This window comes from Nomascus leucogenys, chromosome 3 (assembly GCF_006542625.1).
Source record: "Nomascus leucogenys isolate Asia chromosome 3, Asia_NLE_v1, whole genome shotgun sequence".
In the NCBI taxonomy this organism is placed as follows: Eukaryota; Metazoa; Chordata; class Mammalia; order Primates; family Hylobatidae; genus Nomascus; species Nomascus leucogenys.
The window spans coordinates 114,069,061-114,088,444 of NC_044383.1; the positions used below are offsets into that span (position 1 = coordinate 114,069,061).

The following is a 19,384-nucleotide window of genomic DNA, read 5'->3' on the forward strand; positions in this document are numbered from 1 at the left end:
CAGGATAGGGTAAAGGGTAGTAGAGGATGTTCCATCTCAAACATTTCCTTCATGTCTGCTACCTCCTGAAACAAAATTCCTACACAAAAACAAAATTCATATAGTCTAAATATTAAAACAGAAAAATGTCTTTATCTGGTCTTATAATTTTAAGGGTGGTTTTATAGATGCAACTACAGTCTTCCTTCACCATATCATTTAGAGACAATGTGAACTTGCTGTTTGGGAAAAAAAAAATCAACGTTCATCATAAAAATGGTATTGAAACACTCTCAGGCTATTTCTCATGACTAAGAGAATATATTCATTATTCATGCTTCATAACACTGAAAGAGGGACAAATCTTTCCAGGAGGTAATCCAGAAATTTGGAACTTCACTATAAACCACACATGACATGATTTACCAATCTATGGAGACAATGCAATCAACTACCGAATAGGATATATTTTTGTTGTATTTGGCAAGATTGGCATGTTTTCTAGCTCATAAAATGATTCGGCTAGAAGGAGTGTTTTCTAAAAAAACAAATTGTGCTTCTAAAGCAGTATGTTTTGTTTCATTTATTGCTGAAAAGATTGCTTATTATTTCTTTTAAAATAATTGAACATTTTTGAGGTGACAAAAGAGACATATGGAAATAAAATACTAATATAGGATGCAACCAGTGGTGTATATATTTGGAGTTTAGTTCCCCATTCAAATTTTAGTTAAAAAAAAAAAAAGGCTCCAGTATGTACCCTGAAAGTGTGCTTGTCAAACTCTGCAAACCTTTACCTTCTTGACTTTTTCTTGAGCTTGCATTTGCTGAAGCCACATACTAACAGTCAGGTGATCATCAACAAACCTCATCTCTACTAAAAATACAAAAATTAGCTGGTCGTGGTGGCAGGCGCCTGTAGTCCCAGCTACTTAGGAGGCTGAGGCAGGAGAATTGCTTGAACCCAGGAGGTGGAGGTTGCAGTGAGCCAAGATTGCACCACTGCATTCCAGCCTGGGCAACAGAGTGAGGCTCTGTCTCAAAAAAAAAAAAAAATGTAATACCATTTACATTATCATTATCACCCCCCCCAATAAAATACTTAGACATAAATCTAACAAAACATGTACAAGCTCAACATGAGGAAGACTATAACATTCTGATGAGAAACATCAAAAACTGAAATAATGAAGAGATATTTTATGTTAATCAATAGAAAGACTCAACATTGTCAAGATGTTAGTTATTCCAAACTAGATTTATAGATTAAATACAATCCCAATAAAAATCCCAGCAAATTATTTTGTGGATATTAACAGATTACCTAATGTATATGGAGAGGCAAAAGACGCAGAATAGCCAACACCATTTAGAAGGAGAAAAACAAATTTAAAGGACTGGCACTACCTGATGTCAAGACTTACTACTAAGCAACAGTGATCAAGACAGGATGGTATTGGTGAAAGAATAAACAAATAGATCAATGCAACAGAATAGAGAGCCCAGGAATAGTCTCATGCAAATATGGTTAACTGATTCATGACAAAGGAAAAGGAAATATAATAGAAGTAAAGATACTATTTTGAACAGATGATGCTGGAATAAGTGGATACCCATATGAAAAGAAATGAATCCAGGCACCTATCTTATGCCCTTAATAAAAATTAACTCAAAATGAATCACAGTCCTAAATGTAAAATGCAGAATTCTTATACAATAACATAGGAGAAAACCTAGACTACCTTGGATTTAGTGGTGACTTTTAGATAAAACGCCAAAGGCACAATCCATGAAAGAAAGAATTGATAACCTAGACTTCATTAAAACTAAAAACATCTCTGCTAATGATACTCTCAAAAGAATAAGAAGACAAGCCACAGAATGGGAGAAAATATTTGCAAGAGTCAAATCTGATAAAGACTGTTACCCAAAATATGTAAAGAACTCTTAAAACATAACAAGAAGAACAAGAACTCAATTTTTAAAAAAATGAGCAAAAGACTTGAACAGTCACTTCACCAAAGAAGATGTACTGATAGCAAATAAGCATATGAAAAGCATATCCTGAATACATGCCATCAGGGCATTGCAAATTAAAACAACGATATACCATAGGCGTCTACTTATAAAATGTCCAAAATCCAAAATACTGACAAAGCCAAATGCTGGTGAGGGTGTGGAAAAAAAGAAACTCTCATTTATTTTTTTGGGGAATGAAAAATTGTACAGCTACTTTGGAATATAGTTTGGCAGTTTCTTTAAACTAAACATACTCTTACTATAGAGTCCAGTAATCACACTCCTTGGTATTTACCCAAAGGAGTTGAAAACAAAACCTACCTTAAATGCGCTCAGAACACTTACATTAGCCTGCCGTTAGTAAAAGCAAAATTCAAAATTTGATGTATGCTTTCTATGGAACGCATATTGCTTTTGCATCATAGTAAAGTTGAAAAATTATAATCATGTCATCATACATCGGGGACTGTCTGTAGTTTGAAAGTAAAAGAATAAAAGATGAGAGACCTTGCAAATATTAACTGAAAGAAAACTGGAGTGACTACACTAATACCAGACAAAATAGACTTTAAAACAACAATTGCTTCTAGAGTCAAAGAATACTATATAATGATAAAAGGGTCACTCCATCAAGAAGAGATAACAATTACAAATACATACACTCCTACCATCAGAGCCTGCAAATGCATGAAGCAAAAGCTGACAGAATTGAAGGGAAAATAAACAATTCAACAATAGTAGCTGGAAACGTCAACACTTCACTTTCAATAATGACTGAAACTAGATAGAAGATACACAAAGAAATAGAAGACTTGAACAATACACATAAACCAACAGACATCTGTAGAACACTTACCCAACAAAAATAGAAAATACATTCTTCTCAAGTGAATACAGAACATTCTCTAGATCATATATTAGTCCAAAAAAACAAGTCTCAAAAAATTTAAAAGGATTGAGTCATACGAAGTATGTCATCTGACCATAATAGAATAAAATTAGAAATCAATAGCAAAAGGAAGTTTGGGAAATTTACAAATGAGGAAGAATGTTTTAAAATACCATTTGACTTTTTAAGTTGAAAATCTAATTGGGAACTTAAATAGTTTTAAATGTAGTATAAATAAAGAGATGCTGCTATTAAAATTTTTGAATAACATTAGTGTCCTTGATTTCTCTCTTTCTCCCTAGTGCTGATGTAGAAGAATTATCTTTGTATCTGGATCCCTTTCATCAATATCTAGGAGTTCTCTTTGAAAAAAGAAACTATACCCTGACCAGTGCCAATCACTTTACCTTTCCATTTTCACTCTGTTCTTTACAATAAATCTGTTTTATAAACATCATTTTCAAATTGTTACTTAATAGATGCAAGATTATCATGCCAATTGGGAGTTCAAAAGAATATTCTAAATAGCAACTCCTCAAATTAAACTGTTAGCCAAAAACTAAGTGTTTTCACTATTCTAATAAGAAAAATTCCTACTACCAAAAGATTCTAGTCATTTTAACTTACTAAATATTTATTATGTGCATCTTTTTCTAAATACCATGGGGATTATTGTAATAAATAAGATTCAGATTCTGCCCTCAGCAACCTTGTGATCTATTAGACAGATGGTGGTAGTCAGACAAGTACACAAATAACCTCAATTACATGCAAAATGTGATAAATACAATGATTAAGGCACAAAAAACTATAGTGATTTAAAAACGGAATTGTTACATCTAATTAGAGTACTTAAGAGAGGCATCTTATAAAGTAATGGTTCTCAACACTGGCTGCTCATTAGTATCATGCTGGGAGCTTTAAGAAACCTTGAGGACCGGACTTTGCCACAGAGCAAACAAATCAGAATATCTCATGTAAGTGGCCTGAACATCAGAACTTTTTAAAGCTCCCTAGGTGATTCTAATATGCAGCCAAATTTGAGAATCATTGTTATAAAAGACGAGTAAGAAAGAAATAGAATTGAACAATGTGTAAAGTTTCATTTGAAAGGGGACTGGATACTAGAGCACTTGAAAAAATCCTCACTTCAATATAGCTAACATCTTTTCATTCTTCCAACTTCAGCTCAATTAAAACATTCCCTAAAGAGCTTTTCCTGACTCCTCCAATGATGGTAATAATATCTTAATAATGGTAATAAAAGCTGACACTTTTTAATGCACCTTGCTATATGCCATGCACCATTCTAAACACTAAATATATTTCAATACGTAGCCCTCCCAATAACACTAGGAGATAGATAGTATCATTATTCCCATTTTACATGAAAGGAGGATAACTTGTCAAAGTTATCCAGCTAAGAAGTGGCAGAGTTGGGATTCAAGTACAATGGCTGCAGAATCCCTCTTCTGAAACACAACCAACTATAGTCTGATATTCCTTTTCAAGCCCCACAAAGAACACAAGTATACTTCCATCAAACCATGAAACACATTATATTGTAAAGATTTATGAGATTTTTCTCTTCCACTAGTCATTCATTCATTCATTCAGTTAACAATTATTGAGCACACACTCCGTGCCAGAAATTGTGCTTGGTATCAGAAATACAAAGTCACATGTTCATATTTCATGTCCAGGAGTTTTAGTCTAGAGCAGAGGTCAGCAAACTACAGTTGATGAGTCACCTGTTTTTGTCACCTGTTTTTGTAAATAAAGTTTTATTGAGCCATAGCCATGCTCATTGGTTTATGTATTATCCAGAGCTGCTTTCGTGCTACCACATAAATAGCATAGAGAAATAGGTGTGACAGAGACCCTCTGGCCACAAAGCCTAAAAGATTTACTATTTGGCTTTTTATAGAAAAAGTTTGCCAACCCCTAGTGTAAAAAATATGGCAAACGAGAAAGTCATCAATGACTATCCAATGAGGTGTATGCTATGAGGCCCAAGATACTATGGGAACATAAAAGAGAAATCTAGATTAGGTTAGAAGGTCAGCAAAAGTCTTCTAGATGACATGATATTTGAGCTAGTTTTGGAGGGCTGAGTAGAGTCAATTAGATAAAAAAGACCAGGCCGACTTTTCAGTAATATTAGACAGGCAAGGTCAACGGTGATCCAAGGAGCTAGAGTAATGACAGTAGGAATAGCAAAGAGAGTAGATAGGCTTAAATGATGTTACTTAGTTCTACAGAATTTATGAAATTATATCTTTGATTTCTTGGTTCTCATTATTTAGCACACTGGTGGTGTGTATATAGTTGGAACTTCACTAAATGTTTGTTAACCAAAAAGATTAATTCTTAAGTACAAGATAAATATCTTTCACTTTAAAAAAGGAGAAAATAGTTGCCTTCCATTCGTTCTTAAAATGATCAAACTATAACAATTCTGGATTTTTCCCCCCCATTATCCTAGAGTGAAAAAAAGACCATTTTTTTCTTGTTTTTGGTTGTGTATATATACATATTATTAACAATATAGTTGTAGAAATGATAAGTGGTTGCAATGCGCTGTACCTGGAAAATTCATAGGCAGTTCAAATGGCTGTAGAGACTCACAACCTTCAATCTGCTCACAAATTTCAGCTATGATCTTCTTAATTTTGAGACCAGTAATTTTAATCACTTCTCCTGTTGAAAAACAGCATTCATTTCCAAACATTTCATAAATAGAGCCTAAAAGGAAAGAAAAGTTAAAACAGCTTTTTAAAAAGAAAACAGTAAGAACAAAGTAGACTCAAAAGCTTAATATAAAGTGTTTTAATTCAGTTCCTCTCTTAGCTACCTGCTAAACAGGAATTTAATCAAGCTTGGAAAAATGTACAGCATAGACCAGAAAAATATTAGATTTTCACTTTATCCACTGGGCCAAGTATAAATAAATCTTATTTTCTTTATTTTTGTAAATTGAATTTATGATTTCTTCAGCACCCTTAGCTCATCTTACCATGGTCAAACTACAAACGTATCTTCCACTACTGAGATTTATGATCTGTTTTTGCTGGGTCACAAAATTAAGCTTATATGATGCAACAATGATCTAAACAATGACTGCAAACAAGGTTGTCATACAATTGGGCATGAAAAAGAGGGTCTGCACACCAGGGCTTCATATTAAGAGGATCATATTTATTTATTAGATCTGGTTCTCTTCATTAGCATGAAAGTAAATCTTTTTGCCCGTTTTTATCTCTTGGTTTTTGACAAGCTAGAAACAATTCTGAATATCTTTGTGGCGATAGGGGGCAGACCAACCCAGATAAACTGAAAAGCTTCATTTTAGTCAGGATTTCAGTCTCTTCTTGACAAACCTTTTATCATAGATGCTACAGCTAAGTTTTCGTTCACTTATTTTCCTTTTATATTCCCTGATGGAAGGACAGTGAGGAGTAAAATAACCAGAAGATGAGCAACAGGCAAGAGCAGAGGCAAAAATTCTGGATAATCTACCCCCAGTGAAAAGGAAACAACCCAAAAACTATATCTCCGGCATATTATTGCTTTACAATTCAACACTAAACTTAAGGCTGATATAAATAAACATTATAGCGCTGTGAGCTTTTATATATATCAATTTTTCCTGACCTCCAAGATGGTTTACGTTGCCTTTGCCATACTAAATGTAAAGTATATGAGCACAGAGTTATAGATTTGCTTGTTTGTTTTCTGAATTTTTCTGTATTGAACCACCTCCTCATAGAATTGTTCCTGATATATAGCATGCATCTAGAATATTTTTATGGCATTAATGTTTGTCAGAAAAGTTATTAAGCCTGGCATCCAATCTAGCTCTAAACAACAACTGAGGTCGTATCAGAGTCCCAATAGGTGACAGGGCACACTCAAATTAGAATAATTTCAGGAGGTTTATCATAGGGGCCATGTTTAAAAAGAGGCACAGCCAGTTCTAGGCAACCAAAGAAAATAAATGTCCTGACCTCACTCTTCTCCATAGGCATCCCATTAGCCAAATTCTGCCAGAAGCCAGAGGACAAGCGAGCTGCTAATGTTCCCACAGAAGTCAGCTTCCCAGGCAGAGTGGGTATAAAAATCCAGCACACCCACATTGCTGTCCATATCTGAGCAAGAAGCATTTTTGCAGACAAGAAGAATACGTCTAAGGAATACGTCTTAAGGATAGTCTATCCATTCCTCAAGCTTCTGGTACATATTTCCATAACCCTCTCCTTGTCTCATACTATTCCCTTAACTACATATGTGCTCATATTTTCATTAATTTTAATGCATAGTGTTATCAGCAGGCTCAAGTCCTTTGTGGAACAAATTGAGGTATTAAAAATACTAATAAATCCACAGTGACATTTTTCCTCCAGTTGACTCTGAATGGTTATTTGCTATGATCCTCATTTGGCAATTAATCACATACTAACATTTTGTATCTTTAGTATTATCTCACCCTGTACTTAATTTTTTATGAGTTTTAGTTTGTACGACTCCCAGTTCAATTTTAAACTTCATGAGAAGAAATATTGCATTACATTCTTGTATGACTACAACACATCAACTTCCCCTCTTCATTCATTCAGCAAACTTTGATTAAAAAAAAAAAACCTACCATGTTGGTGATTGGCAATAGGAACCAGAGACAAAATGCATTATTCCTTCCCCCCAGAAGCATTGTCTTGAAGAGAAAGAAAAATTAAGCAGATAATTGCAACAGATTATGAGAAAGGTGTAATAAAGGAAATACAGGGCATTGTGGGAGTATACTGAAGGCATTTAATTATGCAATTACATGAAAAAGAGATTAGAGAAGGATTCCTGGAGGAGATGACAGCAGATTTGAGTTTTAAAGGAAGAGTCACAGGACACCAGGACAGGCAGAGAAAATAGTATTTGAAAAGGCACTGAGATGTGAAAGAGCCTGATACATTCTGGAAACTTCAAGTACTTTGTTATGTCTAAAATGTATGTAAGAAAGAGGAAGTGGTAAAAACAGAAACTAGAGAAGTAGAGGGAGTCCAGATGGTTCAGAGCATTCATTATTGATTTATTATCAATAAATAAAAAAGCAATTTAAAGTATGAAGCAACCTCAAAGTCAGAGAATCTACATTTCAAGTTATCATGGTCCAAAAACACATCTAAGGACAGGTCATTTGTACTGTGTTTGCCATACAAACCTTGGTCCAGCACATCACCTGAGAGCTTGTTAGAATCTTAGACCCCACACCTGCTGAATCAGAACCTGTGTTTTTAACAAGATCCCTAGATGATTTATAAGTACATTAAGGTTTGCAAACATTGGCCTAGGCAACAAGTGGATAACAATATAGTCTCTGTTTTGAAATTGTTGCAAAACTAACAGAGAGGGGAGAATGTGTTAAGCAGAGAAAGTACTGGGCATCATTGAGTTAGAGGATGTTATAAGTGGAGAGAGGGAAAGGGAAGGATTTTAAGTAAAGAAGCAAATAGTAAAATTTTTCTTTGTCACATTAAATGGAACATAATTTAACCTGGCCCATTTCAGCTGAAGTCTGTCGGGCTTAATTTCAGTGCAATGGTTATCTAATTGTAAATGTAATGTATATCAAATATGCTGAGTTGGAATGTCATCTTTCTTTTAAAGATTCAACTGGAATTCAAAATAAAAAGACAAATTTGTGTGAGATTTCATATCAATTCACATGGAATAGAAGCCAGAGAATTCTATAAAAACAAATTTCATGAGTCTTGGTCACCACAAGAAAAGCTTTTGACTCTTCAGGTCTTTTTCCAAGCAAGTTTTTCCTTTTGGAAGAAAAAAGCTCACTTCTTTCAGTCACATAAGGAAAAGAATATCATGTAAATGCTAATCTTTTATAATTTCTCTTTAATATTTTGTGACTTCCAATTTTCTTCAACCAAGAAAGCTGTTAACTCATTTTTAATAAAGAAAGTGTTCAGCGACATCTAGCACTAGAAAGTTATGTCTATGATAGGTAACAGGGACATACAGCAAAGCTCAAGTCGCTAAAACTGGAAATCTTCTTGTATTTTGTTATCACCAATATAATGTGTCTTAAAATACGTTTTTCCTTCTTGATAAGTTAAAATGGTGAATTTTAAAAATAGCCAACTTTCATTATCTCAAAACAAACACATAATATGTGTAATTGCTTTTAAAAAAATTGCTGAGATATGTGTCTGAAATGTATCTGTGTATATATAGACATGCATATTAAAATGGTTTTCATTTCATTTTAACCATAAAACATGTATTTTGAATATGCAAATCTCAAATCTATTAAATCTTTACAGACTGATTCTATCCAAGTCAAAGCATATGTATTCAGGATAATGCCAAACATCAGAGAAAGCTGGAACAAAGCAGCCTGTTTTCAGTGATCAAACATTGCCCCTGAAGGCTGTAATGAAAGAGCCATGTGCCTTTGAAATCACCTTTTCTGTAATGCTACTTTGCTCAATAAAAACGACACATTAATATCCTTTTATGAGCTCATCCCTTGTTTGACAATCCATATAAGCAATACTGTGATCACATCAGAACAGCCAAAACAATTGGTTCAATAGATTTTCTTCCATCTTCCCTACAAAGTTAAAAACGTGTGACAATCAGCAAAGAGGAAACTACATTGGATGTTTCTCCCCTTTACTCGAATGCACTCTCCCTCCATTACTGCCTGCCCTCCCATCCCCTGACACTATACCAGGCCACCCATCCCTTTACATCCTTATCAACTTGTCAAAGTCCAACCAATTCCAAAGCTTCAGCCCATATTCATCATTTTCTTCAAAGCCTTCCTTGATCCCTACACCTAAGTAAGAATTAATTCTCTCCTCTATGCTCTGATAGCACTTCATGTGTATCTCCATTATAGCCTTATGTGATTATTATCACTGCTTCCATTGGAGTGTTATGTATATTTTGGAATTTATTATGCTTTCCTAGAGAAGAGACATTATCTTAACTATATGTATACCTCCCCCACAGCTAGTAAAACAGTTTTTTATCACTTATTAGATGATTAGTGAATGTTGTTATAATTTTGTTTCATTGTAAAATGACAATTAATTGTTGTGAATATAATAGTGGTCCTTCTACATAAGCAGTTTAAAGCATGGTCAAGTCAAAGGTTTTTGCATGGGTTATGTCTTTATTTGGTATGTTTAATATCAAATACAAAAGTGAAGTATATACAAGCTGGCCACGTTGTGAATTCTCTAGACAAGGAGTAATGAGGGTAGTAGTTCTATAATATGAATCTCTACTTGTTAAATTTGCATAAAGAGTGAGCTCATGTGATCATCTGAGATATATTTTTATAAGTTAGGAAATTATATCTGCAAAGTATGGCTGATAGTGTCTGATAGAACCATATCCACTGGGGTTGCCAGTGGAGATGCATCTTTGCTCATTATAAATAGGCGTGATTATTTTTTGCTTCAGGATAGCACAAATTATCAAGAAGGAGCATCCCTCTAGAGGAAATGTTTAAGTGTAAAACTATTTTATCGGCAATTGTGTACCTAGACATGGCAGTTGATGTGGCATTGAGACCATTATAGTGATAAATTCAATTTTCCAAATGAACCTCTAGATAGGCAACCACAGGAATGAAGTTCAAAAGAGGCCATGGTTGCAATAGACATTTATATGGCCAGTCTTCCATAAAGAGATGGTCTACATTTCCTGTAAGGCAGAGACAATGTCATTCCCACTCTATGAAGAATGTGCCTAAAAATAAGTGAGCATGATATTTTAATGCAGGGCACATATAAGTAGACATGAAAAAGCAAGCTTTCAGCTTTACTAAGGGTGGATTCTCCCAGTTGGACACTAGATACAGCACTAAGAGGCACATCAGAGAAATGCTAGGAAATGATCTTTCCAGGCCATAGAGACTCTCTCATCCCCAAAATATCAGTATTAAGAAGGCAAAACATTGCGATTACATAATAAGAAAAGTTATGGCTGTGCTAAGAACTAAGGTAAAATCTCTCTAACCTCTAAGAATATAGGATTTTTCTTGTGAATTGGGGGTTTAAGTATTATCCAGGAAGTCAAGCCTAAAGACTGAAATATGCAAAAGACTCTAGGAAATGTTGGTGAGTCTTACTTAAAATATCTGAACATGGGGAAGCAATAAAAGTTCCTACAGATTGAAAATGCTGGGGCCTGAGAGCCAAAAATAAATAAATAAATAAATAAAATCAGATTAAATAAGTACTAGGGCCAAAACCCAGAAAAGCACATTTCAATCACCCTGAGTGATGTGCAAGAAATTCAAGTGACTAAGTTTCAGTGATAGAAGAATAAACCACTGTTTCATGCATTAGCTAAAAACGTGTTTGTTTAATGGTAAATTTATTAATTTAACAGATTAAATAAAATTGTACTAAGAGGGCTTACAAGTGGTTGTCATGATAGAAGTCATCATTGTGGTTCATTGAGTAAACATTATCAGAGCAAAGGGATTTGAGGGTGCATGTATGAAATAAATATCCCTCCTGTGTATCCACAAAACATTTCTCTATGATTGTGGAACAAATCAGTGCTTGTGCATCTTCTGATACTATTATTGATCAAATATTTCCCATATTTCACCCAAATTTTAACCCTCAAAATGACATAAATAATATCATAATTTCATGTATAAACAATGTTGCATTGGGAGTTGGCTTATTGTTTTAGGAAGGACTTGGTTTCAAGCACATTTTATACACATCAACATCTGCCTACATTTTATATCTTAAATGTTAAATAAATTTAATATAGACATCTAGAGCCATTTAAAATCATAAACTTGTTCTCTATTTTCATTTAATGAATACAAATGTACTGATTGCATTGATTACACAGAGACCCTAATGGATTATAGTGTGTTTCCACAATACATACAAAATAAAGCTTCATGCTATTATCTATTTCCCTAACTTTGTTAGCATTAATTAAACACTCCATTAGCTATTCTGCTTGTGAATTATAGTTTAGAAATTGAGAGTAAAGACTGGGCACAGTGGCTCACGCCTGTAAGCCCAGCACTTTGGGAGGCCGAGGTAGGTGGATCACCTGAGTTTAGGGGTTCAAGACCAGCCTGGTCAACATAGTGAAACCCGTCTCTACTAAAAATACAAAAATGAGCCGGGCATGGTGGTGGGTGCCTGTAATACCAGCTACCTGGGGAGGCTGAGGCAGGAGAATCACTTGAACCCAGGAGGTGAAGGTTGCAGTGAGCTGAGATTGTACCACTGCACTCCAGCCTGGGGGACACAGTAAGACTCCATCTCAAAAAAAAAAAAAAAAAAGAAAAAGAATAAAAAGAAAAAAGAGAGAAAGAAAGAAAGAAAGAGAGAAAGAAAGAAAGAAAGAGAGAAAGAAATAAAGGAAATTGAGAGTAAAGGCTTAAAATTTTTAATAAAATTTTGGAGGTCATTCATTGAAATTGTGCTTATATTGTGCATTTTTAATTTTATTTTTATAACTCATTTTTATTGTATTTTATCAAAGCACTAATTCATGATGGATCAGAAAAGGAAAATAAATTAACTCTTCACCACAGATAGTTTTGGAAGCACTTCCAGAAGGAATTAAGTGCAAACATATGACCACAGTCAAGGCAGGGAACGAGGATGTAGTCTCAAGGAGTTAGAAAGTTAGGGTAAAATTTAAACATCCTGAAAAAGGAAAGTTATAACCTAATACACAAAGTCTTAATCAGTATTATTAACTCATCTATCTCAATGACACAGCAGCCTGAGTGCCCTAGCTAAAAGACACAGGAATTTTAATCAACTTGACAGTAATAATTATAATTGCAAGTTATTGTACTGGCATTCTGATTTCTACCTTATATTCTTCTGAGTTGTATGAGTTAATGCTGATCCTAATTGACCATGGATGCTTGGAGTTGCTGGACCTACACAGCTCAGTTCCAAAGCCATAAGCAGGTGAAATCTCCTAGGAAGTAATTTTTTTTTTTCTCTGTTGCCCAGGCTGAAGTGCAGTGGTGCAATCTCAGCTCATTGCAACCTCCACCTCCTATATTCAAGTGATTCTCCTACTTCACCCTGCCAAGTAGGTGGGATTACAGGCACTCACCACCACGCCCAGATAATTTTTGTATTTTTAGTAGAGATAGGGTTTCACCTTGTTGGCCAGACTAGTCTTGAACTTCTGACTTCAAGTGATCCACCCACCTCGGCCTCCCAAAGTGCTGGGATTACAGGTGTCAGCCACCCCACCCAGCCCCAGGAGATGAATTCTATGCATTCTACCTAAATAACATGCCAAGTAGTCTCCATGAGAGAGACAGCAAATATGTGCAGTATATTCTACCATTTGTCCCTCTCATCACCAATCATCCAAGGTATATTTTGAATTGAATCCAGATATGACCTAATAATCCTCAACATCAAGTTCTAGGTGACTATCCATCAGTTGAAAATGGCATGCCAGGTATTGATTATGTCCAGCCCAGTCTTTCACTATGACTTACCTTGCTTTCTTTAAGCCTCCTTGGCTAATATTTTTAAAGATTTTAATCCTCAAATTGGGCTAATTTACTCCCAAAGGCTTAGTCAAATGAAATCTGGCAGAAGAATACAGAACCAGAACCCCTCATTCAATCATTTATTCCAAGTCAGCTGTCTGAATCGAGGCATAAAACTCTAACTTGATAGTAATCACAATTGTATATAACCCAGTGGCAGTTGTAGAATGAGTTTAAATTTCACTTACATCTCTAAGTGCTAGAAACTTTAATGATCTCTCGAATCATTGCATCTCAGACAGGAAAATCTAAATACTCTTTTATCCTATTAATGTATTATGATAACTGAGTCCCCATACAGTATCTGTAGCAAGCAGGTGTCCAAATTTTATTTGAACATCTTCAGTGATGGAATTCCATTTACTTTAAGGTGATCTGCTTTACTTTTGAGCAGCTCTTACTGTTAAAAATTTCTTCATTTTATTAACCTTTATCTGTGCTTATCTGGGATATACACACTAGAACAGTTTTTTAGCCTTTGAAATTGTACAGAAAACAATTATTTTAACTCTTCTCTGTAGAAGCCTTAACATATTTGAAGACAGCTGTTCTTTCTAACAAACAAAGCTGTCAAACAATTGGAGTATATTCAGGGCCACTGCTTACTGCATAGGTTGCCCATTATAAAACTACTTGAACCATAACTTACATGGCATCCTTGGAGTTGTGGAACATGGAATCCTGCTTCTCAAAAACATGTGTATTTAAGTGTTCCAGGAAAGACTAAATAGTAGCTGTCAGAGATGTCTAAAGAAAGTTTCCTGCCAGAAAACTAAAAATCTTTGTGTGAGGAATAACCAGCCATTTCATGCTATCAACATTTGTCTTTGCCAACCAGTGGTCAAAGTAATACCTACAGTAGAAAAAGTACAAATGTCTTAAATCTGAGCAGCAAATGTAGGGAAATAATATCTCATCAATAGCTGGATTCTTCCCCTGTGTCCTTTCTACCATTAAAGCCAAGACGTAAGGATTATTTCCCCAGGGAAGAAAGGAAGTTTTAGTCATTGTTTAGCTCTGAGACTCAAAGACATTTTGAATACTTAGGGAGATAATTGTCTTGACAAGATAGGCTTTACTAAAATTGAACAATATTTTCCACAATTGTCAAAATCTTTTCACATGAATATAAGAGTTGAATAATGAAAGATGATCTATAGTAGATTATAGACCAAGGGGGCACAGTGCATGACATAAAGGAATTTACCACCCTGCTGAAAAAAATTGGGACTTTTTTTAGTACAAAGAGAAAAAATAAAGAATACTACGTTTTACTTCCAAAATCTACTCTGTGCCAGATCAGAAAAAAAAGTTTTAAAATCAAAGCTTTTGATTTACAAGAGCTGTTTCTTATTGAGAGAAGTAAAAGCCAGGTCTTGAGGAAGGTCATAGAATTTATGCTTTGCAGTTAGTTTGAAAGGGAATAAAAGAACCTTAGACTATCTTCTGGGAGAGTGCCAGGGAAGCAGAGAGGTGAGTTCAATAGAGAGGCATCTTGGAGAAGATGAGTTGGGCCTGATTTGAAGACATCATGTGCAGAAGTCCAGAGATTTCTATAAATAGCCTACTCAGCATCCCCTGTGATCAGATTCAGGAAGCAGTCACTGCAGATTATGAAAAATGACCATCCTAACAAAACTAAATCAACTTGAAGATACAAGATCAGTGTCTCAGCCTCTCAGTTCTGTTTGTTGAAGGCCTCCATCAACACTTACCTGAACGTCCAGCAAAATTATGTTTATCCATATGTATCAAAGGTCCGCATATCCACCCTCAGGTTAATGATTGATTAGGACTCATAGAAGTCAGAAAAGCTGTTATACCCATGGTTACAGTTTACTCAGAGAAAGAATACAGATTAAAATGAGCCAATGAAAAAGGTGCACAAGGCAGAGCCCAAGAGAAACCAGGCACAGGTTTCCAATTGTCCTCTCCCAGTGGAGTCACATGGACAGAGCATCATTCTCCCAGCAATCATGAGTGACAACATGTACAAACTGTTGCTAATAAGGAAAGTTTACCTGAGCCTTGGGGTCCTGGGATTTTACTGGAGGTTGATCACAAAGGCATGGAGTGCAAACACAACTGACCTTAACTGCTAAATATGCAGCACCCCCTCAGAGATCAAACTCATACAGTGTGGCCAAGGACCTCAGGTGAAAAACAAAACAAACAAAACTAAAAAAACAGATATCCACCAAAAATCACCTTGTTAGCATGAGCTATCCATGCTAACAGATATTAGAGTGGCCAAAGGTCCAAAGTATACAAAACACTCATCCGGCAGGGTGATCCAAGGTTTTATAAGGTATCTCTAAGGAGCCAGTAAGAGCAGTCCTTTCTTTGGAATGTACATAAAGCTTGAACACCCAAAGCCTGCTGAGTTAACCCTTTACTAAATATCATGTTTCAAGACTTTGTTAAAGCTTGTCAGGAAAAAAGTTGTCCAAGACTTGAAAAGTACAAAAAAGATTACTACATATCCTCTCAGTGGAGAGCTAGATATTGTCTAGCAGAACTTTTGGGAATTATCTGATTCTACAGAGGTATACATCTCATACTGCCTTGTAGAAAATTAATAGAAATGTAAATTACTATTATCCATAGTAATATAAACAATTATTTTCCACTGTAATAAAATGATTTTTTACAGTAGATATGTAATTGATCTATGCCTTGTAGAAAAGATACACTAACATTACATGTTTGAGGTTGATAATCAGGTTTGACTATAGTGTAATTCATTCTGGCATTTCTGATTTTACTTATGCTTGTGTGTATGTATGTGTGTTTGAACTGGATTTAACACCTCAATGATTCCCTCACTTAATGAGCTAAAAATCATCTGCACATTCATTGCATGTGTATTTGGCAGTGAGGTTTTTACTTAAGTGAAAAAATTGTATCAGTCTCATATTAGTTGCACAGCATTTGAATGTTCTTTTCAATAAGTTTAGTCGTTTGTAACAGAATGGAATCCTGGAGTCCCAGAAATGCATTGATAATATAAGGAAAATCTCCAATATTTACATTTGAGTGTAAATGCAGTGTTGTAACTCACACTCCTTATATTTGTAAAATATTGTACTTGATTTATACTTTAGATTTTCTTCCTTATATCTTTTTTAGCTTTGCTTTTTCTTCCTTCGTTTTTTGATTTATTGAAGTCTTTAATTGAAAGAATAAAGATAGATTAATGATTTAGTTTGTTCTTAAAATACATTAAATTTTATCATATTCATTTATAAAGTGCACTATTCACTATAAGCTAGCTACATATAGTGTCTATAGTTTTATTCAATAACTAAAAATTCTAAAACAAATACTGACGAACATCATTGTATAGTTATGCTGCTTAATAGTTTATTTTTGCAGTCAAATTTTCTCTTTGAATGCTTTTCTTAGCAGATCAAGTCCAAAACAGATAGAATTTCATTATCATTTACTTTGAAGAATGACAAATATTTTAAAACTTCATGCTCAAAAGGGTCACTGAGAAATTTTAAAATAAATAAATTCTAAAGATTCTAAAAAATTAAATTGCCCTTTGGTGGATGAGCTCATTCTCCCCATATTTCTGTATGTTTGAAACCAATGCATAAAGTTTCATAACAAATTGAACAGAGAGATATAATATTTAAAAATACTCAATAATCACTCTTATTGAACAATTTCTATCATCTACTGAGGATCTAATATCATCCAATTCAGAGCACAAAACCAGATATTATCAAAAGATATACACACAAATAAATAACCAATAAAAGCCAAAAGATCCCTTTTCTTGAGAAACTTACATTCTACGTAGCTGGAGACAGAAGGCACACACAAATATATAAAGAACAAAAACTAATAAGCTAGTAGACACTAATGCCAGGCACAAAGAGCTTTGGCTAAGGCTACTAAGGTTTTTATTTTTATTTAATTTATTTATTATTTGTTTGTTTATTTATTTATTTATTTATTTTACTTTTGATAGAACTCAGTAGCCAAGAAAGAAAAAAAAAGTTTTCTGTGCTATAGAAAAGGGGATGTAGGTACTCTTTTCTAAAGACTGTTCCTTTCTTTCTTCTAGGGGGAAAATCCTAAAGAATTCTTCTAGTTATATAAGCCATTGTATTCTTGGGAAAACTTTGAGACAATTGATTTGAATGCAGCTGTACTTAGGCAAGCAATTTCTCTATAATATCAACTGATACGTTTGATTATTTGGGATACAAAGTAGTAGATAGAAGAGTTGCTTATGAACTCACCACCACCAAAGAAAAACCTAGCTCCACTGCTAAAATAAATCCCCAAACAGTTGCTTAAACAACAAAAGAAAATGCTTATTTCTCTCTCTCAACCAGCAACCTAGTGAGAAATAGTCAAGGTTTATATGGAATTATCATAGGATCTAGGACTTTTTATGTTGCTCTCTTCAACAGATCTCCCATCTTATGTTCTAAGATGGCTGCTCTATCTCCTACCATCATGTCTGAATTTCAGCTAGTGAGAAAGAGAAATGGAGAAGAGAAAACATTCCATTCATTTTAGTAGCTGCAATAGATATTTGACACATCAAACACCTCACAACCCATTGGCCCAAACTTGATCAAGTGGCCACATTTAGGTTCAAGAAAGCTACACAATATCATCTTTAGCTGAAACTCTGATATTACAGAAGAAACGGAGAACAGATATAGTTAGGGAACAGCTAACAGTGCCTAACCTAAAAGGTGAGGGAAAGGCATGTATATTTCATTATTTAAATTAGACTATGCTATGCCTGTAAATTTTACATTGTTTTATCGAGGAAAAATCTATAGTTTTATTTGAAACACCAAAGTTAAGAGGTCTGTTGCTGAGTCTGAGGCCGCAGAATGAAATTTCAAGACTGATGTTTATCTCCACTGAACGAATTACTATTAAACACACACACACACACACACACACACACAATTTTCTTTCTTCAGTCGTTCCTAGACATTTAACTAGTTAAAAGTCACAGATGAGAATGCCTTCTTTAGAGTCAAGTTCAAATCCAGAATCTCCATTTAATAGATTTGTGACCTCAGGTAATTTCTTCACCTATAACGTAAAGATAGTGCCTCAACTTCGTTGTCTTTAACATAAGAAAAATAATATTACCTCAAATGGCTTTTTTGAGGATTAAATAAAATTATTTTAAGTGCATAGCCCAGCCCCTGGCATCTATTTAGGGCTTAATAAATATCAACTATTATTATTTTACCATTATTATTTTACATGATGTTTAAGACTGAATAATCCAGTATCATATGATACTATCATATACTGGTGGGATTGTCTTGATCAAGATGTAGGGCAGTGTCCTCCTATGGATGGGGATTTGCCTTCCCTTAATAAAAATTGGTATTTTCTTTGCCAATAATTCTGAGCGAAAGAAAAAAGGAATGGAGAAGATGGACTTAGATTAGGGATAAAGACACCTTCAAGATCAATGTTTCCCAACCTTCCACGAATGAACTCTGGTGTACCACAAATTGGTTATAGATGTGCCAACATATTGAACTTCTCATTGCTTAAAGTGACCAGCTCAGGTGGGTCTGGGATGACTGGTAGCTTTGGCTGGTGATATCTGGCTACAGGCTGCCTTGTCTATTTATTCCCAGTGTGCCAAACAAATATTCATATTGTGTATAGATATATCTGTGATAATTTAAAGGGTTGAGAGGAATGGTTCAGGAGCACTCCTAATGGAGACGACAAGCTGTTGTTTTTCATACAGTGGTTGGCTGAGAAGTAACTATTATACCAGGCAAGGGTAGAATCTAGCTTTTCAGAGAGGACCCATGAAAAATACATAAACTTCGTTTGTTTATGTGTTGACTTTTAAAAATCTTTGCAACTAATTAATTAAATATATGATATATGCCAAACAGAATAACAGTGCT

The 19,384-nt window shown here is 34.6% G+C and overlaps 1 protein-coding gene across 4 annotated transcripts in view; it reads right to left on the reverse strand.

Moving 5' to 3' along the window:
• The window catches only part of THEMIS (thymocyte selection associated), a 211,569-nt gene that overhangs the window by 142,488 nt on the left and 49,697 nt on the right, over window positions 1-19,384 (reverse strand). For 3 of the 4 annotated variants that reach the window (XM_030803433.1, XM_003255692.3, XM_003255690.3), the window contains exon 2: window positions 5,474-5,632. In XM_030803433.1, the coding sequence (XP_030659293.1) occupies window positions 5,474-5,632 (159 nt within the window). Of the gene's footprint in view, window positions 1-2,343; window positions 2,469-5,473; window positions 5,633-19,384 lie in introns of those variants that run through there. The other variant, XM_012505917.2, reaches the window with a different exon arrangement.